General features: G+C 44.3%; 1 protein-coding gene across 1 annotated transcript in view; it reads left to right on the top strand.

Moving 5' to 3' along the window:
• The window catches only part of PLEKHG5 (pleckstrin homology and RhoGEF domain containing G5), a 200,517-nt gene that overhangs the window by 102,938 nt on the left and 71,255 nt on the right, over window positions 1-26,324 (top strand). Inside the window, exons 2-4 of the mRNA XM_018552687.1 lie at window positions 493-622; window positions 6,458-6,560; window positions 16,090-16,150. Of these exons, the coding sequence (XP_018408189.1) occupies window positions 520-622; window positions 6,458-6,560; window positions 16,090-16,150 (267 nt within the window). The 5' untranslated portion in view covers window positions 493-519. The remainder of the gene's footprint in view (window positions 1-492; window positions 623-6,457; window positions 6,561-16,089; window positions 16,151-26,324) is intronic.

Genomic DNA, 26,324 nt, shown 5'->3' with positions numbered 1-26,324 from the left:
TAAAAGGGGGAGCTTTATTGTGACGTAGGGACTGCTGTGAAAGGGGCATCGGATGTGAAAGGGGGAATCTGATGTGATGGGTGAAACTACAGATCTTTTTTTTTTTTGCCTGGGGTCCCCCCCCAGAATCCATACCAGGCCCCTGTCAATGATAAGGATATGGTATTGATTTTGAGAAGGGTCCACACACCTTTTTTTACATTTATGTTTTTATACAAAACCACAATACTGGCTGTACAGAATTCCAAATCCTATGACAGGTCATTTATGTGATGTATTTGCCCAGAGTTCCACAAAACAATGTTGTGTTACCTAATTGGTGACTGCTGTGTGTCCAGAGGCTTTTTCTTAGGCTGTTCTATAACCGGCTTATGTAACATTGATGCATTCTGTAACACTGACCAGTAAAAGGGACGGATACAATCTGAAAAGAGACGTGTACACAAACACTATATGGCTGTTTCCTTAATGTGTAATTTGCTTGTGCCACAGGTATGTCACCACGCTGATTGCCAACAAATGAACCAAAAAAATCCATTGAACCTGTGCGAGTCATGTGACATCAAGTTCCACAGCGCCATGCACTTTGATCGACACATACGCTTCGACCTGCCCCCTCAAGGTAAGAAACGCTGCTGTCTTGGATGAACCATCTATGGGATCTGCTGAAATCTGCAGATTATAAATACAATTATTATTTATTATTATTATTTTTGTATTATTATTATTATTATAATATATTTTTAGTATATATTATTATGCAGGATTCATATATTGCCAACAGTTTGCGCATCACTTTACAATATAAGGAAGACATTATAGTTAAAATACAAATCAAGACACAGCACAGTGCAATACGGTTGTACCGAGTCAGGCTGCACTGAAAAAAAAGCGATGCGTGCTGGGTCTCTTTTCAGCGCACACTACCACAACGCGGTGATGTGAACTGAGCCCATCTGTAACAAGGTAAATTGCCTTTACTTGCATTGCGGCTGCGCTTTTTTTTTTTTTTTTGGCTTTACTTCTCTCTTGGGTCACAGGAGTAGATTCACTAATGTACTCCTGTAACCCAAAGTCAGCAGATACAGGGCTATACCTCCTCATGTATCACTGGCCCCTCCCTTTTAGATTGTAAGCCCTCAGGGGCAGGGCCCTCCTTACCATCTTGTCTTGAATTCTATTGTGTCCCCCCCTTTGCACGCACATACTGCACTACTTAAGAAGGTCTGTTGTATGATGATGATGATGCCATTAAAATCTGAATTTACTTTTAAACATGATATTTATGTTCCCACTGTAGACCAATGCCTTCCTGTAGCTCCCGGTCACAGGGTGTGTGTGTGTCTTGAGGTGCAGCAGGGCATAGTGCCAAGTCACAGGGGTCACAAATAAAAGATGTAGAGCTTGTAATTACAAAGTGATGTGTTTTAAAATTACAGAGGAACCCCTGGGACACATGACATTGTGTTTGGCAAGCGTCAGCACTATCTTTATAACACTGACTAAAGAGGACTCTTTCAGAAAGCTGCAGCACATCTGTGATGGCCATAGCTGGACAGTGCCACGTGGCAGACTCTGGCTGTCTGGGTGGCAAAGTGTACCTGTCATGTATATACATACAGCCTTATGTGAGAATAAGTAGTTGTTAGCTGGTCTTGTACATCACGCTCTGTACCTAGCTGGCCTTGGGTGTTTCTCTGCTGTCCCCTGAGCATATGAAGAAAAATACATGCAGATGCAAAAAAATGCAATACATTACCTCCAGTATATTGGCATCTCAAGATCAGTTGAGCCATATAATATACAGCTGAACTTATGTGCAAATCTTAGGATCTGGCCCCCTTACCTCACTGCTAAGCACTCCTATTGGTCCTTTAATATTATAAGTGGTCTTAATGTTAAGGAGGTTTGGGAGGTAGAATCTTTGGGGCCAAGCTGTAGCTGAGCCCTGCATGTACCTTCTGCTGTATTGCAGGATCTACTGGTCACCTTGACATAAGTTTTCTTTTCAGACTGTAACCTCTGCTTATAAATTTTGTCATCCTATGCTCACTTTGAATTGTCCAAGTGTCAGGCCAATTGTGACAAGGTCACCTTAAATACTAGTTCAGTGTTTTGTGATTCGTTCCACTTTAAGGCGTCCGCTCCATATTGTATTCATTTTCTGAGACGTTGTATCGTTGTAATTATTCCTTCTTCGGTCCGCCTGTCTGTGTAGGAATAGGGGATTGTGGTTAACTGTGTCTGTGCTTGTTTCTGGGTGTGTTCTGGATGTCTCCAGGGCTGACGAAGGCCTCGATGCTCTAGGCAGACATGCCTAATAATTAGGCACTTGTACACAGCTGTTTGTAAAGGACCAGGTAATACCAGATGTTTCCAAATAGGAGGTGTGGGTTACCTGGTCAACATCGCTAAATATATACTGTATATATATTTTTTTATTGTGCATTAGCTGTGATATTCTGCTTTGAAAATCATATATAGCATGAAGAGATAAGTTAAACTGAATGCAAAATTGTCGCAAAATAGAAATTGTACATAAGACATACTAAAGACAATGGCCATTTCCAAAGCCTGGATATTTATCGCCATACCATACAAGCCATACAAGGAAGAGAAAAAATGGACCCATGACATCATTGGACAGGCCAGAAGATCCTTGGTAAAAAGAGAAGAACTAAATCTTCCTTTTTGAAGGCTGAAGTTGAAGAGCATTAAGAAAAATGACAATGCTGGTAACTACAACGTTTTACTGGGACGGCCAGGTGCAGACGATCAATGCGAGAATTAAAACAGTAGATATTAGGTGGAAAACCCATATCCTGTGAGTTTAAAGCAGCCATTCTCAACCAGGGTTCCAAGGAGCCACTAGGATTCCTCCAGAGGTTGCTAGAGATTCCTTGAGCTGTTGCTGATTGACCTTCAATCTGATTGTGCCTTCACAATGGAGCCAACACCACTTGGAAGAGCCAGCATCATGAAAGCAATTATTCTATTTAGTTGTCTGTAAAGGTGCCAATCTGACCACCAATGTAAGATGCATTTTTCCAACTGATTCCAGATGAAGTTTTCAGCAGGGATTCCCCTAGACCTGAAAAGCAATTTAAGGGTTCCTCTGGGGTAAGAAGGCTGAGACCTTTTATTTTTTTATTTTTGATAGAGTAGGCAATGGAGTTAAAACTACTGTCCATTTTCTGCCATATGTATCCAAGTGACGAGATTTACCTTAATTTCCTGTCATGTAAACACAATAGGAAGTGAAAGGAAATATCTCCAAAGTGATGTACTGTAAGTGCCCTCTTAGAGCAGAACAAATGTCCCCATTGGAAGTTCTCCACTACTGTGCAGTTCTGGTGACACATCAGTATTTTGTATGTTCCTCACTTTTAGGCCTCATTCACACTGCTGCGCATTTACGCGCGTACGTGCGTATTGTACCATATGCAACATATGCAAATAAATGGCTCCATACACATAGCCGCGTATGGAGCCGTATATTTGCATAGCGTATATATGAGCAAAAACAGAATGGAACAGAGATGCGTCCGGGCAGCGTATTTCTGCGTATTTACGCGCACATACGCGTGTTTATGCGTTTATAAGCGTATATACGCGCGTATACGCACGTACATGTGTACAGCACATTCCATAAAAATCCCATTACGAGTGATGCATTCTGGGATTGCATATAGTGCACGCATATACGCTCGTATATACGCGCATAGACGCTCGTACATACGCGCATAGACGCTCGTATATACACAATATGCAATTTTGCTTGCGTTGTGTATGATTGAGGCCTTAGTCTTGGTGACAGAGGTGAATATTCCTAACAGAGACACAGACAGCAATAAAAACCATTATTTCAAAAACTGTTGCCTAAGATACACTTTAAATGTAAAATGTCCATGTTTGACTGGAACGTACCTATAATCATATCAGTATCTCAAGCCTGATCATGTGATCTGGATGGTTTGATAACCTTCGTAGCTGCCTGCGGGGCACCTCTTTACTCTCAGCATTTTATGCTTGCTTACTGCCAAAACACCGTAGCTGGCACCTGTACAGCCTAAATCCGTTACACTTTGAGGGCAAATCCGTGAGATTTGCTTGGCTGAAATTCAAGGGTATTTCGAAATCCGTGCCTTCGCTGAGGATTTCTGCAAAGATTTAATATGTTTATTGTCCTCTCCGGTCCAGACATTCTCACAGGGCTGTATTGGTCTAAATTTAGAGTCATCTGCGGAGTCGGTTTTGTATAGATTGAATAAGAATTACACTCTTGACCCTTTTATTTAAAAATGAATGGCATTTTCCTGTCTTGGTGTGCAAAGTCTGCATTTCCGTGGTATGCTTATTGAAAACAAAAATTGCCACATTAAGCACTAATTGTATCTAAAATTGGTACCTAATGTACAATCCATTATCATTTTTGGAAAACCTATATGTGTGTGAGTGTGTGTAGTCACTCTTCCTTTTTAGAATGTTGTAGCTGAGCAGATTATTTGGGGTCAGGTTCCCCCGTTGCTTCACTAGTTCTTCAGTTCTGACAAAGTCCTGAAACATCAAGCAAGTGAGCACTAGGAGACCTTGGAAATACATTGCAATCAATAGAAAGATTAGAGTCACACAACTCAACAATTTTAAGATGAGATTACCCACAGCTAGTTCATTCTGATATTGTATCCATTAAGAAGGTTTCAAAGAAAGGTCTATCATGGGATCCCTATGGCATTATACTCATTATCATCATTATCATAAGCTAAAATTAGATGTCAAACTTACAAAAAGGCACTTAAAGTAGAGCTCTAGACTTTTTTAACTTCTAGATCAGATATGCATTACAATATGTGCCACCACTGGGGAGATTTCCCAATTTTTCCTGTTCTGGTAATACAACAGGAAGTAAGGAGATCTTCTCGGTAGAGTCATTGACCGAGGTTCTAACCCTTCCCTAGTCTGCTGTTTAAAGCGCTATCACTTTCTCTGTTTCCATTGGTGAGATTCACCTAATTTTGCCTCCCAGTGTCACAAGAAGAGCTGAGGGTGAATTTCCTCAATGGGAAGACAACAATAAAATACTGGCAGAAGTTATGACCCCCATACAAAACAAAAAAAAAGCTTTGCTGGAGTTTTACTATAAATAACTGTAGACCCTCTTGCCAGACCAATTATTTTAACTAAAATGTTTCCATAAGATTATATGTGGATGTAATGTATCTTTTAGAGGCGCACCGAAATGAAAATGTCAAAATTGAAACGAAACCGATATGAAAAAAAATTCCGGGAAAATATACTGGGTATCAAAACAGATCCTTGATATTTCCCTTTTAAAATAGAAAAGAGATTTAGGACAGAGTCCTCAGAGAACACAGAATCCTCAATCTCTTTTTCTGCAGCCCCTGTTATCAATGAACAGAAAGCCTCTATACTGAGTTTTCCTGTTCATTCATAACTTGAGGACATAGTATGTTTACTATATCCACAATCATGAATGAACAGGAAGTGCCTATAACAGTAAACATACTCTGTCCTCAATTATGTACAAACACTCAGCGATCTCTGATGACTGACTGCTTGTACCCGCTCTCCTTCCTGACACACTGTCACAGGAGGCTGGGCGGGATGGTGCAGGAGGAGAGCTCAGCCTCCTGTGACAGCAATGGCTGTCTCCGCCCACACCGCCACCCTCCTAATCCTCCTAATCTGTGACAGGAGGCTGAGTGGTGCGGGGAGGAGAGACGCCGGCTGCTCACTGCGCTCTCTTCCTCCCGCACCGCTCGGCCTCCTGTCGCAGTTTCTCTCCTCCCCGCTGGGACACAGAGCAGCGCCCAGCCGGGAGGAGAGAAATCACGGATGCACTGATATTTCGACCAAAAAAATTGCACTTTCGAGCATTTTGCCAAAAGTGCAATTTTTGGCCGATATGTTTCGGCGGCCGATATAGCGATGCATCCCTAGTACTTTTGCATGTTATTTACCCATTATGTCCCTTATGTAGACACCCAGGTGCCCTGAGACTTCTATGGGGCTCTGCCATCTTTAATGTGATGTCACCAAACCCTGTAGATTCAGAGCTCTCTACTCTATAGTATTCCCCTTCATTCCTCCGCTGGCAGCTACATAAAGGGTTATGTAGGCAGGTGAGGGGAGGGGAAGAGGAGCTTGGCCAGCATAGAGACACTCCCAGAAGAGGGGAGGGCTATACAAACCAAGGAGCCTGTGCAAAAGAATTGACTTTTCCTTGGCCAAGCCTAAAGGCACATTGCAAGTGAATAAAAATTAATTTATGGATAGGAAATAACACTGCAAGAAAGCATTTGAAATACTTAATTGTTCTATACTTTTACCTGTCATTTTCAAGTTCATGACAGGTTCTTTTTATGTGTTTATTTTAAAAACAAAAGTACTTTCCATTATGTATTTAATTTTTTTTTTCTTGTAATTAACCTTGCAGGTTCCATCCTGGCCCGTAACGTCTCCACCCGATCGTGCCCTCCGCGGACAAGCCCCGCGTCTGATGTGGAGGAAGATGAAGAGGAGTTAATAGATGGCAAGGGGTAGGTTACTAGTATTATATGTAATTAAAGGGCTGGATCACAACAGGGAGGCAGTACTCATCATTGACTTGTATTAGGGGTTTTCAAGTGTAACGTCTTACGGTACTAGACCAGACAGCTCTGAGGTATGATTACACTGTCTACCAGTTTAATTACCCTTTTGTGGCCTCCACTAGTTTCTTTTTTATATTTCTTAAATATGAACCAAAGCACATTCTTGCTAAGGTTTTAGCTTTCCATCATCACTGCAATAAATTCTGCTCTGATTGCTACAATATACCATGAGAAAGTTCAGCTCCTTCTTCTGCTCACACACAAAAGGATCAGCCATTTTATGGGCTAATCCAGTGCTGAGAAGTAATCAAGTCAGTACTTTAGCAACCATGTCATCACCAAGGAATGGTGGAATCATCCATTTTGAACCAGTGACATCACTGAGGAACAGCCAGGCAGCCATTTGTGTATCAGTCAGTCAGGAACCTCCTAGCACTGGAAGACAATTTGGAATAGACTTGCATATAACTGACTATTAAAATGTATGAAGAATGAGGCTGTCGATTGTCCACAACTGAGTGTCCAATTATCTTAGGGGACCAGGAAGAATTATTTCCCCTGTTGGAGCAAATCAGACCACACTTTATAAAGGTCTTGGTGAATGACAGCCAGGAGAGAGAGCGAGGGAGGTTTTTTTTTCGTTGGCAGATCTCATGTAGCTCGTCATTTGAAAAGTAGATCTTAACACAAAAAATTGTGGGCACCCCTGGTCTAGGGGCTTTGTAAGGTGTTTAGGGACCAGAGGACGCAATTTTTAACTTATGTATTTTTCTCTTTGGTTAAGCTGGATGGACACGTGTCTTTCTTCATCCTGACTAACTATGTGCCTGTGGTTGCTGTAGACAATGGCACCATATTTTCTTTCCTTCAGTTTTTATACATCAGCTGCTCAGTGAATAAGTCATCTCGCCTGGCCTGGGCCAAGGTGCAAGGGATTCTGGGTAGGATGTGTGCAAAGGACTCCTCCGTTTCCTATACAGTCAATCACCCTCATCAATAAAACATTACAGTTGTTATTTTTACATTCCGCCCTCTCAAGCATTCTTCGTCCCTCTCTTCATAATGAAAGACTTCCCTGTTTTCTTTTTTTTCTCCTTTTACAAGTTCGAATTCCCTCTCGGAGGCAGCGAGTGAGACTGCTGTGACCTGGTCCAGCTGGCACTCGTAATGTTTCTCTGGAGACCACTGCAGACAGTCTGCTGATGTGTTGTGCTTTCCCTGATATTTAAACCGCCTGCCGCCTATTATTCAGCTATCGTTCTGCAGTTCAGCCCATTGAAAGCTGTGGTTTCTCTTCCTGGACAGTGTTCCCTTCCATGTTAAATGGCTGCCCCATAAAAACACAAGTCTTGGCACTTATAAATAGAAAGCTTTCGCCTTCGAAAATCATCCACCTTACACTGGGTTCAGTTTACGAAAAGGCTCCCGGGGAAAAAAACACAGAGGCTACATTAGAGTGCCTGCCTGTATTCTGCAACAGATAGACAGTCCTATTCATATTGCAAAGCTTGGTCTAGATGCTGCAGAGCCTGGACTTGCAGTATCTGGCCTTGTTGTCGGAGAACCCAGTCTTGTTGTACTGTCTGGTCTTGCAGCAGAGCCTCACCTTGTTGTTGAAGAGCATGGCCTGATTGTAGCATCTGGTCTTCTTGCAGAACCCGGCCTTGTATTTGCAAAGCCTGGTCCTGTTGCAGTGCCTTGCTGAGTTGTTTGGTCTTATTATTGCAGTGCCTGGTTTTGGCTTTGTTGTTGGAGCTCTTAGTATGATTGCTGCAGGGCCTGGTGTTGTTTTTGTGTAGACTTATTGAGGGCTTGGTCTTGTCATTGCACAGTATGGTTAGGGTTGCCACCTGTCCAGGATTCACCCTGGGCTGTTTTTTTTTTTGTTGAAGCTCCTGGTCTTGTTGTTGCAGAGTATAGGCTTGGTTGTTGTTGTGCCTGGTCTTGTTGTGGAGGGTCCTTCTCTTGTTGCAGAGCTTAGCTTTGTTTCTGCTGTGCCTGGTCAGTATTGTGGGGCCTTGTTGCAGAATTTGGTCTTGTTGCAGGGCCTACTCTTGTTAGGCTGCCTGGTTTTGTTGCTACATAATCTGGTTTGGTTTTGCAGGGCCTTGTCTTGTTCCAGAATCCGGTCATATTGTTACAGTCTGGCCTTGTTGTTGCACGGCCTTGTTGTTAGAATGCCTGGTCTTGTTGTAAGGCCTCATTTTATTGTTGATGTTCCTGGCCTTGTTGAACTTGTTGTTGTGGAGTCTGGTTTGTCCATTCAATTCTTATAGAGCTGCATTATATTAAAATGCGTGGGTCGCAGTGCAAGGTTTTATCTGCAGTGGTGTAGTTGCCAATCATACAAGGCTAAAAAATGCTTGAAATACTGTCTACAATGACGTTGTTATGCTAGAATTCTCCTATATGTAGGAAAATACTTCTCTATAATTGAAGTGTACTTAAAGTGACATTAAACCCTCAGATATTTTAACATAAACCAATACTGTAATGTGTGCCTTACTGTAATCCATGGTTGTTTCCCTTCTCTTTGCTGCTCTTCCTTTTAAATCTGTATCTGTTCTCATGCTGGGCAGAACTTCTGTTTTGCAGCAGACGGCCTTGTCTCTGGAATGGATACACAGTGTCTGTGTATAGGTTTGTATAGGCTTGTAACCTGAGCCAGCACTACAGGAAGAGGCCCTGAGCTGAAAAGGGAAGTTCTCCCCAAGCATGAGAAGACATGGGGATTTAAAAGGAAGAGCAACAAAGAGAGGGGAAACAACCATGGATTACAGTAAGGCACACATTACAGTATTGTTTTATGTTAAAATATCTGAGGGTTTAATGTCACTTTAAATGCATTTTGGATAGAGTAGGGAAGTGTTAAGAGTGTGGATGGAGGAACCTGTTTGATTTTTTTCTATTCAGCCCACAGGCTGAACAAAAATAATCTACTTGTGTATGGCCAGGTTTTTGGAAAATCCCCTCTGAGACAGTTACAGGAACAGGTGTTCCTATTCATTACGGTTCTGATGATAACTGTAACATTTTGGATTTGCTATTACATTCTGTTCTAGAGACAATGGTCACCAGGACAACAGAGAAATTGAATCTCCTCAGAAGGCTCACATACAGAAAAACCCCCCAGAAATCAGATAGCCGAACCCCTCACCACTATCTGAAACTATAAAATATACTGCCTGGCCAAAAAAAGTCACCACCTGGATTTCGGGCAGTGATCTGGGGTTGCTTCAGTTGGTCATGTCTGGGTTCAGCAACGTTATGTGCCCCCAAAATGAGGTCAGCCAGGTTTTTCCTTCCCTTATGGCACATTGGGCATATTCCAAGATGACAATCCCAGGATTCATCAGGATCGGATTGCGAAAGAGTGGTTCAGGGAGCATGAGACATCATTGTCACACATGAATTGGCCACCACAGAGTCCAGACCTTAACCCCATTGAGAATCTTTGGGATGTTCTGGAGAAGATTTTACACAGTGTTCCGACTCTCCCATCATCACTACAAGATCTTGGGGAAAAATGAATGCAACTCTGGATGGAAATAAATGTTGGGACATTGCATAAGCTTATCGAAACGATGCCACGGCGAATGTGTGCCGTAATCAAAGCTGAAGGCGGTCCAATGAAATATTAGAGTGTGTGAATTATTTTTGGCCAGGCAGTGTAAATAAAACACAGCTTTGGCTTTGTATGACATGTTTTTTTGGTTATTCTTCGTGTTTTTTCCACTCCGTGTTTTTCTCGCTCTCTCTTTTTCTTTTATATGTCCCTCCTAGTTCCACTTTATAATTCAAACTCCCCCTGGAACACATCTTCTCTGGTCTTTTGTACAAACAGGAAAAACAGATGGCAATCCATCCTCATAAAATCTTCCCCGAAATGCTTGCGTTCTCCCTGAAACCATTTTTAAAGGGGTGATGACCTTCTCCTACTTAGCAACAAGTGAATTTCAGATAGTAAACCTGGTCAGGCATGTTGAATACTGTGTGCATGTTTTCAGTTCATTTGCCTCATAATCATAAATCAGATTTGCAGCAAATTTCCTGGGGCCCTGGAAGGCCTTACAGGCATTGATGGGCCCGGGACAAAGGTCACAGCCATCAGGCATCATGTGCCTTTTGCTTAGAAGTAAAAAGGTAACTAGAATACAAAGCTGCATCAGTTTGTGCGTTTTATATCTGCCTGCAATTCAGCTTTAAATCAGATCAGTTGGCAGTTAAAAAGTAGATTTCATGTCCCATTTTGCAAAATAATGAATGATGAAACTTGATTGGTTGCTGCAGGCAATGGTTTCCAGTTTTTCAGATTGATTCCAGCAGATCCAGTTCAGATTTGAACTTTAGCTCTCTAGCTGATGTTTCGGTGGCAGGTTTGACTGACAGTGATTGCTATGAGATTATACAGACCGCCTGAGACAGTCCTTTCCTCAGGCACATCAATAAACAGGGCCAAGCGTCACTCATAATGGGCTCAGTGCTGTCAAGCTGTGAGTGCTCAGAACTGGGCCACACACCTTATTCCTGTAGGAGACTATTTACATATCTCTTCTCATTTCCATAACAAACATACAGGTAAAAAGGAATCTGGCACAATGCATATTAAGTATTTTCCTAAAATAGCTCAAAATGCTGCTTATCATTGGAGCATTGTAGAGGTACATGTGTGCCACCTGCTGGGCGAATTGAGTATTACAACAGATTCAATTTTTGCAGAAATGAGAAACCTCTAAACTTAGGGAGAGGTTTAAATTAACCCTTTAAAACATTAATTGGGGCGAGGTATACGGCTGTTGTCATTTTTTAATCCCAGAGGGAGATAGAGAGAAAGAAAGGTGCACTATATTGCCAAAAGTATTGGGATACCGGCCGTTACATGCACATGAACTTTTATGGCATCCCAGTCTTAGTCCGTAGGGTTCAATATTGAGTTGGCCCGCCCTTTGCAGCTATAACAGCTTCAACTCTTCTGGGAAGGCATCCACCAGGTTTAGGAGTGTCTCTATTATTATTATACAGGATTTATATAGCGCCAACAGTTTGCGCAGCGCTTTACAATATAAGGAAGACATTACAATCACAATACAATTCAAGACAAGATGGTTAGGAAGGCCCTGCCCATGATCTATGGGAATATTTGACCATTCTTCCAGAAGTGCAATTGTGAGGACAGGTACTGATGTTGGACAAGAAGGCCGGGCTCGCAGTCTCCCCTCTAAATCATCCCACAGGTGTTCTATCGGGTTGAGGTCAGGACTCTGTGCAGGCCAGTCAAGTTCCTCCACCGCAAACTCCCCCATCCATGTCTTTATGAACCTTGCTTTGTGCACTGGTGCACAGTCACGTTGGAACAGGAAGAGGCTATCCCCAAACTGATGCCTTAAGAGTTCCCTTCACTGGAACTACGGGGCCAAGCCCAACCCCTGAAAAACAACCCCGCACCATAATCCCCCCTCCATCAATTAGAAAATCGTACAGGAAAAGAAGGCTTTTAAAGCATTGACGGAAATTAATCAAATCAAGCAAATTTCTATTCATTCCCTTTTACTGGCGGATTTGGGTGGACTTCACAGGTAGAGATAGCGGATAAGGGCTGAGCTCCCATGGTCAGCGCATTGTTTTCAATGATGGGAGGGACCTGAGAAAAGTGAATGTCGGTCTCCTCAGGGGTGATGTCTCAAGTACACCATGTATTGTTTTTGGAAGCTTTCACTTATTTTCATATCCTTGCCCAGTTCAGCATCATATGATTGTACTGTGACACATCTATTCTCTCCCTTTTCCTGAGCACAAGCAAATTCCTTGTAACACCCAGCTGCGCCAGAAAATAGTGAGCACTGGGCTCAGCATCCTGTCACACATCATATTTCAGTATGGTTAAGGTAGATGTAACTGAATGGCATTTAATTTGCTAAAGCCCTGTGTATCATAAACAAGTCCGTTCTCTAGAAAAATGTAATATCGATTTTTACCATTTCTCATCCTTTGTTGCCTCTCAGTGCTGCAGTTCTGACCTACTGCAGCCAGTTTGCAGCCACTTTCTGTCTCCATGCATTCCATCAATGGCTTCATGGCATTTCTCAGAGCTAGATTCGTGATGGATGATCCAGAGGCGTCCCCAGGCATGGTGTCACCCGGTGTGGCTGGCAGGGGACGTCGTCATGCATGTGACGTCATCGTGCACACATGATGTCATTGTGCAGACTTAAATGCCAGCAGTCATCTTAGTGATGGGGGGACATTCATCTGGCGGGATAAGGTATGCCGCCAGGCCCCCCTCCTCTCTCTTACAGCTGTCAGGCTCTTGGTCCATGACCGAGTGCCCAACTTTTCAGAGGAGGTGACACCACAATGACTGTCAGTCATTTTGTTGTCATCCCCTCTGATGGTGTCACGCCACTGGGATGATCAGATGCCGATGTGATAGAAGGGGTAGAAGCACAATTGAGAGATGACAACAGTGTTGTCACTCTATAACTGGAAGTTTCTGCACAAGGACCTTCATGGGATCTATATGATCCTTATGGGTGATATTTTAATGAAAGTTGCAGAAATTTATAGATAGAAAACAACTTTGGAAATCGCATTAACATGTAGAAGATTATATGAGTGTATAGGTTTATAGAGACTTTACATACCTTTTGGAATAAGGAACAAGCATGAAACTAGGGACAGACATGCTGTTATTGGGTGTCAGAAAAGTGGCAGAATTCCTGATTGTTATACTTGTTCCTTATCGCTATACTTGTTTCTGTATTGGCATGACGATATGTCTGTCCGAGCAGCTTTCTGACCACTCGTGGGTCTTTATCAAGATCTACTTACATTATAAAAGAAACATATTTTTGCAGACCTGTTTGCTCCGCATTTGTACTGCTTCAGGGAACAGGACAATACTGGCATCCGACTCTGAATGGGAAAAGCCACCATTGACAGGTTCCCTTTAAAAAAAAACGTATATTGAGAGAAATACTAGGGATGCCATTGTTGACTTCTTTCTGAAAATGCTATTGGTTTGGATGACTCTGGTTTCATTACCTTCTGAGATCGAGCATACAGATTGGAAAGTCAGAACTCCTAAATTGCCTGCTGGCCTGAGCTCAGTGACTAGAAAATAGTACAAGTCCTTGGATAGGTGACAGCCCGGCAGCTAGTGTTTTCAAAAGGAGCAATGGCATCACGTCAAATGTTGATGAATAGCTGACCATCACACCTATATGAGCTTTTTGGATATTCTATTTAAAAACCATGGGTATTAATATGGCATTGCCTCCATTTTTGTGAAGGCTTTTAAAAGGTATTGGTGTTTGACAGGGTCAATTCATAACTATTCATCCAAAAGAGCTTTTGTGAGGTCAGGGACTGATGTCGGATGGAAGGACCTGGGTTGCAATTTGCTTTTCCATTTCATCTCAAAGGTGTTTAGTAGGGTTAAGGTCAGGACTCTCGTTCCTCCACACCAAACTCATCAAACCATGTCTTTATGGAGCTGGCACAGGGACAGTCATGCCGGAACAGAAGAGGTCCTTCCCCAAACCGAAGCTCACAATTCTCCAAAATGTCTTTGCATGCTGTATCATTAGCAGTATCATTCAGGGCCATGTAGTGATCTTTCTCAGCTTTCAAACCTGCTTTGGGTGAGATATTTAAAGTGGCATTAAAGTAAAAAAACCTTTTTCCCTCCCCGCAATGTTATTTAAAGCACTTACCTTAAATGATGTCTCTTAATCCGATCTTCTTCTTTCCTGTCCTTTTCATCTGTCCCTCCAGCGCTGCGGCGGGTCCGATCCAGCGCTGACTCCTCTGAGCTTGCTGGCATTTCCTATCCCACGGAGTCTGCATGCGGGTGCACGCGTCCATAGACTTACCTTGTGTCTCTTTTCACGTCCCGGCCGAAAAAGTGAACTGCGCATGCGCCCGCCCCAAGATGCTTTGCGGCCGACCGATAAATTTCACATTTTGGGACGGGAGCGTGCGGGGAAGACACGGGTAAGTATTAACCCTTTTCAAAGAGGTTTTTTTCCCCCACTTTTGGCGTATATCTACTGCTTGCTAGCCATAGATATATGCAAAAAATACGGAGGGTTTAATAACCCTTTAATAGTGTTTTTATCTACTTATCCTCCAGAGGGCCTCCAAGCTCCTACACAGATGATCATTTTAGAAAACAACCTCTCTGCATAGATAGGACTACTCCATAAATACCATTTTCTCTTTGCACTTGTGTAAAATGTACTAAGGATTTAAAGAAACCTTTGTGTCAGCCTTGTAATGGATTTGCTAATCATTAATGCCTTGACAACAGAACACCAAGACACTTCAGTTTTGCATACCTCCCAACTTGATGAGAGAAGAGAGAGAGACACCATTTAGGGCAAAGTGTGTAGGCAAATGACACACCCTTTCCACTCCATCAGTTACGCGGCCCATCAATCAATACGCAAAAATGACTGACTAAAACCACAAGTGGTTTTTCCACAACGATATTTCTGTCTTGCTGGCTCTTCAGCATAACAAATGCAATCATTTAGAGGTTAGAGGAAAGTTGTAGGGTTGCTTCATACCAGTGAGTGTACGTTAAGGTGCTCATAATATGTGTGCTGCTTTGTGTTGTGCATGCACACTGGGCTACACTATAAAAACGCATCTCAGAGCTTGCTTTTTCTTTTCATTTCTTTTAGCGCAATGCTTTCATAATAATGGGTACAGCAGATTTGCAGACCCGGGAACTCAGCACAGGGATGACGGGCACTCCTCATAATGGGCTCAACAAGTGTGCAGAACAGGGAACTCAGCGGAGGAATGGTGGGAGCCTCTCATAATGTGCACGGCAGGTGTGCAAACCTGAGAACCCAGTTCAGGGATGGTGGGAGCTCTTCATAATGGGCACAATAGGTTTGCAGACCCGGGAACTAAGCACAGGGAAGGCGGGAGTCCCTCATAATGGGTACAGCAGGTGTCCACACAGGGGAACTCAGCACAGGGATAATGGGAGCCCCTCATAATGGGCACAGCAGGTGTGCAGATACAGGAACTCAGCACAGGGATGGTGGGAGCCCCTCATGATGGGCACAATAGGTTTGTAGACCCGGGAACAAAGCACAGGGAAGGCGGGAGCCCCTCATAATGGGAACAGCAGGTATGCAGACCTGGGAACTCAGCACAGGGTTGGTGGAAGCCCTTCATAATGGGCACAGTAGGTGTGTAGACCCAGGAAATCAGAGCAGAGATGGTGGGAGCCCTTCATAATGGGCACATCAGGTGTGCACACCCAGGAACTCAGCTGGGGGATACCACTAATAGGATCCCTGAGAGACTGAGAACACTGTCAGATGGTTATCTCTCTGGTATCTACCAATCAATAAAGTATCAGTTTGGGGTGGACTAACCCTTTAATTTCTTTCAAGTTCTCTTATGCATCATTTTGAATGTTTCATTTTTTGTTCTTTGTTCCTTTCATTGCATCGTGCAGAGAGAAGAAGGCTGCGGGGCTGAAGATAGCAAAGAAGAAAACGAGGAGAAGGCACACAGATGTAAGCCTCTGTTCCATTTTTTTTGTCATAGTGATGTAAATATTCCCCTACATGTGTGCGCTGAATGCGTAATTCCTACTTCCTCCCCAGGGGCAAACGTCCAGCTGGAGCCTAACTGCAACATAATGCCCTTTCCTATCAGAATAACATGTCTTACCTGACCGACTCAATTATCTTTTCTTTGTTGACTGAGCAGAGTGGATGGCCAAGGCTTGTGTGTGGGTTATAACGTCAACTAGCCTTTGCCCACAGTGAAGTTTGCTTCACCAAAGCAATCCTCCTTCTATAGCGTGATCAGTAAACCTTGGTCAATAGGAATGACCTGTGATAATTCCTTGTAATAGCTCACATTTTAAAAGAATTGTAAAAAAATTAAAATTCTTTTGATCGGTACTCACCTCTCCGCCGTCTTCCAGGAGTTCCGTCGGAGATCCGCTGACGTCACGGACAACGACGTCACCGGACTTCTCCCCCCTTCCTCAAGTGGCCCTGTCGGCTAACGCCGATGATCGTGGCGTCACCGGACTCCTCCCATTCCCTTCGTTAGACGACAGAGCCACAGTTACAGCATACGGTCGCTGGGAGAGAGGCAATGAGAAAAAGCTTTCTCCTGCCTATATCTCAGCTTAATTAAAGTCAGCTGTCTGGAGCACAAGGACTGTTTTTCAACAGAAAAGTCTGTTGCTGTCAGCAATTTTTGGATGCAGACTAATGAAGTTTGTCCATCAATTTCCCCCAATTTACTCCATCCCCTCCTACAAAGTCATAATTAATTCTCCAATGATGCGGTTAGCATCAGGGGAGCACAGTGATCATCTGACTATGTACTGGCTAAAACTGTTGGGCAGAACTGGCAATCCTGGTTGAGATATCTAATTATTGGAGTTTCTGAGAGGTAATATCAGGGCCATCAATGGCAGTCCTTCTTTATCGGTCCCCATCGGACATCGACGCCACCGGACTCCTCCCCCCTTACCTTCGTTAGCCGACGGAGCCACTTGGGCCGGTGAGTTTGCCCAAGAAACTTTCTGCACGAGCGCCAGCCAAGGCATTGGCCTATACACATACAGCACAGCAATGAAGTAATAAAATGAATTAGGATCACACTAATCCAGCACGTTATTATTCTGAGTTGCCCCACTCAAGCGGCGGCCATATTGAGTGGGGTACGTGAGAGTAATAACATGCTGGATTAGTGTGATCCTAGTTCATTTTATTACTTCATTGCTGTGCTGTATGTGTATAGGCCAATGTAGTTGGATCTGTATGTGCGTTATAATTAATCAAAATTAATCGATTAAAAAAAAATTCGATTAATCAAACACGAAATTGTTAATCAGTAACAGCCTAAAAAAAACCTATACAGAGATTGGGAGGCAGCCGTGCCTTATATCTACACTTATGATTTACACTTACACTTATTACACTGATATTTTCCAAGATGGAATTCTTGACAAAAGGTAAATCTTTCAAGGTACTTTATAAGCAAAATGACCAATCCTAGATGTTCTCTATGAAAAAAACATTTTGAGTTCAGCTCCACTTTAAAAATAGCTTACAGGGCCTCCCAGAAGCCTGTAGATACAGGAACATAATCCAAACCCAACAACCATTCTTACAAGTATCAGAATTGCCATACTGCCAGTTCAGGCCCGGCCTTTAACATGGCTATTTTATTCGACGAGCACAGAATTCTGTAGAAAGAACTGAAAAATAATTGTATCAAATGCTTTAAAACACGACAGCATGTAAGGACATGGAGGGGTGGTGTTTTGGGACTTGGTGTCAGAGGTTTCATCATCTCGGCACATTAAGTCTTTCCACCTGGGAGCAGCCTGAAGGTATGAAAAGTAAGAGAAGGACTGTGCGTGGCCTTGATTATTATTTTGCTTGTGGAGGAGGTAGATCTTTTTTTTTGACCTGTGTAAGCAATACAACAATCGTGCAAGAAAGGGCAGCCCATACTACATAACTGCCGCCATCACTGAAGGAACCTGGAAGATTTCCACCACCTTTCTCTATCCAGAGATATTCAGTGCACACCAACCTTTTTCTCCAAGAGTCTTTAGCCACAAGACACAAACCCCTGGGTTCCCTGACCTTCTGGAGAGCAGGAAGATAAACTTATAAGCTCTTTGAGGGACTCAATTAGTATAGGTCAAAGTGAACCTGCATGTTGCCCAAGCACACCATATCAATAGGTTGACTGTAATGCGCCCAACCCTCCCAGCTACACATACTTTGCATCCCGCTGATCTGCCAGAAGTGAAGATGGACAACCATGTATAAGCTCTTAGTCACTTAGAACTTACAGAGGGCTGAGGGATCTCCCCTACCTCATGTGACAGCACTGCGGCAATCACCAAGGACCGGCTGTTTCACATGGAGTGATTCACATACTCCTTTATAACCAGAGGCACTGAGTATTTTCTTTACTCTTGGCAGCCGGGGCAGGGAAACAAAGGAAAGCTGGGAGGAGGATTTAATGAAACCCTTGTCCTCAGCGGTGTCTCTAGCATAATCTCTGCCTGAGGCGGCTGGTGGTCACGTTGGGGGAGGGGAGGATTGGTGGCGCGATTGATGCTGGTGGTCACATTTAGATATTAGAAGGAGAAGGTGTTGATGGGGTCCTGGTGGTGCACCACCCAGCTTACTGACGTCACTGGTTGCCAGGAGCGGGGCGGGATGCCGGACAGATTGTTCCGCTTAGCTCCTGGGAACCAGTGACGTCACTGGTTACCAAGAGCTTGGTGCCAGAGCATCCTGCACATCTCCTGGCAACCACTGACGTCACTGGTTACCAAGAGCTTGGTGCCAGAGTGTCCCACACGGCTCCTAGTAACCACTGACATCACTGGTTGCCAGAAGCTGGGTGGGACACCAGCTAGAGCATCCTATGTTACTAAAAGCTGGGAGGGGAGATGTGTATGACCCTTACATTCTAACAGTATATGGCTAGCATTAGTCTCTTGGTGGACTTCCTGCTGTGCTGGACCTGGCATCAATGCTCCATTGTTAAAACAGTCCTGATGTGATACAATACAATGGGATCTCCAGGCCTGAACATCTGTCTGATCTTCTGTCTGGCATCGTGTCTGGACAAGCAGACGTATTATCCCATCCAGCAGCCACAGTATCACTTCCTTATACACATAATGAATGATTTGTGGCTGCGAAACAGAATGATCTGTCATGTATTTGGAATAAATGGAGGTCTGAGCACAGCCATGCAGCTCATCTTTATATTTAACGATTGTATCTTTTCCTCCAATGTACTGATTCATGTCATTTCAGAGGCCTCCAGGTTTTCAAGGTTTTGTTCAAACATTTGTCACCTGCTGGCATCACACATGGGATGTAAAATATGCAATCAATAGACATGTGCACTGGCAAAAAAATTGTTAAGTTTCGTTTTAATTCGGATTATGTGTTATTTAGTTTTTCAGATTCGGGTGTGAAAGTCGATTCGGAATTCGGACGAAATTAGTTAGCGGTAGTTCGTTCGAACGTTCGTTTCCTTTTCGTTTTTCATTCGTTCGTTCGCTGCAGCAAAGTGACATTTGAGGGGTAAAATTTTTTTTCTCCTTCTCTAATGTCACTTTGCTGGAACGAAACGAATAAGAAACGTAAACGAAACGAATGTTCGAACGAACTACCGCTAACTAATTTCGGAAATGGAAATTCGGATTCGTTTGCATTCGTTATATCTGTAATTCGCATACATCCCAATTTCCGAAAATTCGTCTGAATTTCGTTTCGGAACGAAACAAATCGCCCATGTCTAGCAATCAATGACATCATATTGTGGCTGGAACGCACTGGATCGCATTGGGCCGGCTCACTTTGTTGTGGGGGCGGGAGGGGGCGTGACGGTCCATTGAACTCAATGGCACAGTTGCCACCTCCTCCAGCCGCAATGTGATCGGTCGCACGGGAACGCAAGGCACATCAATGCCTGCGTTATGGTCCGTTCAGAAAAAATGGTGCAAGCACTATTTTTTCGGATCGGATCGCAAGCATTGACGTGCTTTGCGTTCCCGTGCGGCAGATTGCATTGTGGCCGGAGGGCGGGGCTGCGGTGCCATTCGCTTCACTGCACTGCCCCCTCCCGTCCCACAACAAACTGAGCCGTCCACAATGCGATCCAGTGCGTTCCGGCCACAAGCGGGCCAGAACGCACTGAGGATGGTGTGAACGAGGCCCCAGACTGATCTGGCTCATTCACATGACTGTGTACATTCAGTAACCGCCCTCTCCGCTCCTCCTAAGACCTCCTGCTCTCTAGCTCCCTTGTCAGCTCCCCCCATGCTTTCCTCCAGAGTCTCTCTCATCCTCTGGAACTCCCTACTCCAACCTGTCTGGCTATACCCCAATTCTATCTGCCTTTCATCAATCCCTGAAGACTCAGGGAAGCCTATCCTGCCTCAACCTAACAACTGAACTATCACTTTCTCAAACAATTCATCCCCACACAGCTACTACCTTTTGTAGAACTCGCCCCTCCCTTTTAGATTGTAAGCTCCCATGGGCAGGGGCCTCCTTAGCATCTTGTCTTGGTTTGTATTGTAACTGTAATGCACAAACCGATGGCCCTATATAAGTCCTGTGTAATAATAATAAATAATAACAATTCCAGCTTTGGCTATTGAGCTCTGTAAACAGGCTTTTTACATCAAAGCAAAGCCTAAAAAGTGTCCTAAAGCTCCACCTGCTGGACAAAAAGGAAAATGCTAACTCTTAGCATTGGGAAATCTGATATGTAACTGACTAATAAAGCAAGAAAGAAAATATTTTTTAAATATATATCATTCCTAAATATTCACAAAATCACACCAATTAAAAAATAACAAGTAACTGAAACAATGTCTTGCAAATCTGAGCGTTTTGTGTGAAGCCTGGCAGCCTGCCAGTTGCAAGTAAGAGAGGAGAGGAAAAGGAAAAAGGAAGATGGGAATTACCCAAGGGAAGGGAAGGGAAGCCGAAGTGGAAATGGGGAATTTGTTACCATGGCAATAGAACTTCTAAACACCAACAGTACAGGGCCACTCCTTGTCCGTTAAAGAGAACCAGTCACCATGCAGCTGATGCAAGAATTCGTGTGCTCTTTAACTGAGCAGAGCCTCTTGGGAAAGAGTCTCATATATCTTTATTACTATACGGGAGGATGATAGTGGAACTGAGAACTGGGAAGGTCCCCTGTGGTTTGACTGTGGCTGATGAGTCAACTCCCTGTGCTGATAACAAAAATTGGAAGAGACGGAAGCGCCGCTACCTGGCGCAATAAATGTCGTTCGGTGTGGCAGGAAAGAAAGGTAATGGTCTCACCTGTAGCTGGGTGAGCGTAAACGTGTGGCCCCTAGGGTGGGGTGAAGCGGTGAAGTCGAGCGGTGGATTCGGTCCCCTTCTCTGTTTGATGGCTTCGGTTCCTCGTGTCCGGTAGTGTGGTTGGGGACACAAAGGTAGAAGGACCGGGTGCTGATAACAACTGGTGTCTCCCGACTCCTGGGTGTGCACGGCAATTTTTCTTTCATGCCTGGAGCAGACAGCGTAGTTGCAGGAAGGAAAATTAAAAGTAAAACACGTTACTGAATAAAGCAGCATTCATTTATCGAACATTTTATACATGTTTTGTATATATTAAAAAAGAACTCCAGGCAAAATAAATCTTAACCCTTGCAGTGGAGCTAACCCTGCGCTGCAAGGGTTAAGTGCTCATTTTGTCTAGGGAGCTAATAAAAAGTTATATTCACGCGAACCACGATCCTGGCTGGCTCTCAGACCGGTCCCTTCAGCCTCACTCTCCCCCGCTCCAGTGGTATAAGATCCTGTGAGTCATCCCATCCAATACAATGTATAACATGTGAGGACATCGAGGGACATACCATCACTGGAGCAGAGGAGAGGCTGCAGGGACAAGTCTAGCAGCAAGACGGGATACAATTCATGGTAAGTATATCCAGTGGCATCACAAGGGGGGTGCGGCCCGCACCCGGGTGCCACCATTGGAGGGGTGACACCAAAATGACTGACAGTCATTTTGGTGTCACCCTCCTTTGAAAAGTCGAGCACTCGGTCACAGCGGAGAGCCCAACAGTATTAGGAGAGAGGAGGGGACTCGACGGCATACCTCATCCCGCCGGGTGACTGTCCCCAGTCGACCATGCATGCGCGATGACGTCATGCCGTGGTGTCACCCGACTCCGCTCCGGGTGACACCCAGCCTCGGAATGCCCCTGAGTATATCCCTACTATCTTCCTTCCTAGACAAAATGAGCCCTTAAAGGAGAATTATGAGGCGAGTGATTTTCACTCAGCCTCATAATCTGAGCCGACTTGTGACAATGAGACTGTCACAGGTCAGCTCAGTAGATCGGGAAGATCGGGAAGTGAGCGAACACATACCGGCGCTCGCTCACTTCTCGATCTATCCCTGCAGAGAGCTGTGACTGTCACTCCTCCCCTCTCCGATCCTCCAGCGCTGACTGGCGAAACGGACGGGGGAGGGGGCGGGCACAGCTGGCTCTGCCTCTAGTTAGGCAGAGCCAGCTGTCAATCACGCAGCTGGGTGGATCCAGACAGAATTGTCGGGATCCGTCCCGGCTGCGGCGTCTCAGTATACCCCTAGCTGTAGCTCGCGATATACTGAGCTTTGGGTGACGGGAGGACGCTAGTTTTTGTCCTCCCCTGACCCTTAGAAGAACTATGGGGAAAAGCACTGACCCCTTAGTTCTCCTTTAACCCTTGGGGGGCGGGGGTGGCCCCACTGCAAGGGTTAAAATTTCCTTTGCCAAGAGTTCTTACATTTGAACTGCTTGCAAACTGCTAAATACAAAGGTGAAATGCTTATATAGGAGCTGTTTTATCCACTAAAGGATTTGTACTTCTGTACCTTCCAGTTCTGAGATTTACACAGCTCTACTCCACAGCACAACTCTGACTGGCAGGGGAGAGGACCTGATTTTTCTTTGCTACAGTTAGGTAACCTTTACAAGTCTCCTCCCTAATCCCAACATGTGAATGGTGAAAAGAAAAGAAGCGGACTTATGAGCTCATCTCTCTGTCACTCTAATCTCTCCTCCTATCAGCACGGTCCTTTGAACTGCAGCACAACAGATGGGCTTTTTTGTGCTGCTTCTTTATCCTCCAGTCTTAGCTCTGCTGTAAAGGGCCAGTCAGAGACCAAGTCAAACTTGGATACTTACACTGCTTGAATTGTAAAGATACATTTAATGGTGTATTAAAGGAAAACTATGGGGTAAGTGTTTTTCCCCATATTTCTCCTCAGGGTCACGGGAGGACATAAACTAGCGTCCTCCTGTGACCCAAAGCTCAGTATATCGCAAGCTACAGCTCATGGTATACTGAGACCGCAGCAGCCGGGACGGATCCCGACAATGCTGTCGAAATCCACCCAGCTGCGTGAGTGACAGCGGGCTCTGCCAGGGCTGTAACTACCATGGGGCGAGTGAGACATTTGGACATGATTCCAGTGATGCACCTGGCTGCCACCTATCCACCATTCCAGTGACACTGAAAGTGCACCTGGCTTGGTTTCATTGGGATGGAGATAGGTGGGTGCCGGGAAAGGACCCAGGGTAATGGATCACTTCCCTGGTGGCAGCCAGATGCACTCGAATGTTTCGCCAAAATGGTGGGTTGTAGCTAGGTGTCAGCCACGTGCACTGTCATTGTCACCTGGCTCCCACCTATCAACCATTCTAGGGACAATTCTGTAGGCTTCAAGCCTATTCTGTAACCCCCTCCCACTTATTAAGCACCATTGGCCACGCCCACCATTTAGCACAGTCCTGCCTACTACTCCACCCAAATTCTCATAAATTACCATTTTCAAAAGTTCTCAGGTATGCAAACATTGTTTAAAATACAAGAGTCATGTGTGTCCTTCCTTGAATCTTGTTGAGCTTTGTGTATGTATTCCAGATCTGTGCAGTAATCCAGTGTGAGACTTGGAGCTTCCTGTAATAAAGACCGCTCACTGCTAATGTTTCTCCTTGTGCAGGGTGACTGGTCTTGTCTCCGCCCCTTCCTGTAATAAAGACCGCTCACTGCTGCTCTCTCTCCTTGTGCAGGGTGACTGGTCTTGTTTGCGCCTCCTCCTGCTGACCTTATTGGCCCTAGACTATGTGCGTGTGCATTTGTGGGTATATATGACTGTGATCAAACATTAGATTGGAAGTTCCTCTGGGGCAGGGACTGATGTTTTTGGGTTTATGTTCTGCAGAATAAGTCAGCACTAAATACATATAATAACAATACTGTGATACCGTTTGTACTTATAGCGATTCTTTCCATAACTCTTTGCCAGTTTCAGGCCATCCCTGTTCATCTGAGTAGCCTGGTGTCTTGCTTCATTTTGCATGGCATTTCAGGGGATTGTTGTGTCCTGAGATCAAAGTAGCCTCTTTCAGTGTCTTAAAACATTTGAATGCTCTCTTCCCAAAATACCAGTAGCCAGAAAAAGAACTGGTTGTAGATAAAGGTCTGACGATAGAACAGGATTTTTCAAAATAAGAGGACAACAATGGTCTGTCCGCCCCTATGACATAATGACTGGATACTAAATTTAACTGTCTGTTCAGTATTGTTTCTCTTCCCATTCCTCATGTTAAGTTACTTTGTGACAGTTTCATCCTTTTATTATCTGCAGTTTTTTTAGTTTGATACATTCTATCAATAAAATAAAATGTCAGGCAGCAAAAATCATTATTGCAGAAAACAAGCAACATGGATTTATTTGTTTAATAAAGTTTTTTTTATTTTTTATTAAAGTTGAATTCTACTAAATATACAATAAAAATATCTATGTAGCTGTTGTATCTGCTAAATGATTAGTCCTGATATATACACAACTCTGCCCTATAGCATAGTCAGCCTAGTGACCTGATTTTTCTTTACTGAAGTGAAAGAAGAACTCAGGGTAATTTTTTTTATTAACCCTTGAAGTGGGGCTACCCAACACTGCAAGGCTTAACTGCTTAATCCTCCGAGCCCGATGGCTATTACATTGCTCCCTCCAGCCTCACTTCTACTATGTTGCAGCAATGGAATGTCCCTTAGCGTCGTTCTGTCTTATACACATTGTATAGAATGTGATAATTTACGGGACCTTAGACCACTGCAGAGGAGGGGGAGAGAGGCTAGAGCCCTAGACCAAAATGAGCAGTGAGGATACCCCTGCACTGCAAGGGTTACTTGCAGTGCAGGGGTATCCCCACTGCAAGGGTTAATTAAAAAATTGCCTGGAGTTCTTCTTTAAAGGAGAACTATGAGGTGAGTGCTTTTCACTCACCTCATAGTTCTAGCCGACCTGTGACAATGAGACTGTCACAGGTCGGCTCAGTAGATTGGGAGGTAATCGAACACATGCCGGTGTTCGCTCACTACTCGATCCTGTCACGGCTCTCTGCTGTGACAGGGGAGGGGCTGGATTCCCCCCTCCCCGCTCCGATCCGCCAGCGCTGACTGGCGGAACGGACGGGAGAGGGGGCGGGTACAGCTGGCTCTGCCTCTAGATAGGCAGAGCCAGCTGTCACTCACGCAGCTGGGCGGATCTCGACATCGATGTCGGGATCTGCTCTGGCTGCGGCGTCTCAGTATACCGCGAGCTGAGCTGTAGCTCGCGGTATACTGAGCTTAGGGTGACGGGAGGACGCTAGTTTGTGTCCTCCCGTTACACTAAGGAGAACTATGGGGAAAAGCCCTGACCCCATAGTTCTCCTTTAGGCAACACAGTTAGGTCATATCCCTGTTCACAGCCTGTGATTGGACAGTAAGGGAAAGCAACAGACTGATATGATAATCCCTTTACTCTGTATAGACAGTACATGGGCATGCAGGTCACCTGAATGTCTCCTAGTGTTGCCTTCCCATCTTCCCACCTGAGTGTTGCTGTACAGGGGATTAAAAAAGCCTATTATCATTATTATAATTATTATACAGGATTTATATAGCACCAACAGTTTGTGCAGCGCTTTTGCAATATAAGGAAGACATTACAATCACAATATCAATGGCCTAATATCATGGCCGGAAGTGGGGCAGAAGTGCAATCTGCGAGGAGTGGGTTGAGAGAGGAACTAGGTTGATTTTTCTCATAGTAAATAATGGTGGTCACGCAGACACATCCCCAACATATCTTTGCTGCTAACTAACC

Source organism: Nanorana parkeri, unplaced genomic scaffold, assembly GCF_000935625.1.
Source record: "Nanorana parkeri isolate BGI_ZX_2015 unplaced genomic scaffold, ASM93562v1 scaffold5, whole genome shotgun sequence".
Lineage (NCBI taxonomy): Eukaryota > Metazoa > Chordata > Amphibia > Anura > Dicroglossidae > Nanorana > Nanorana parkeri.
Note: the sequence above shows the minus strand (reverse complement) of the source record. Positions and strands in the feature narration are given on the sequence as shown.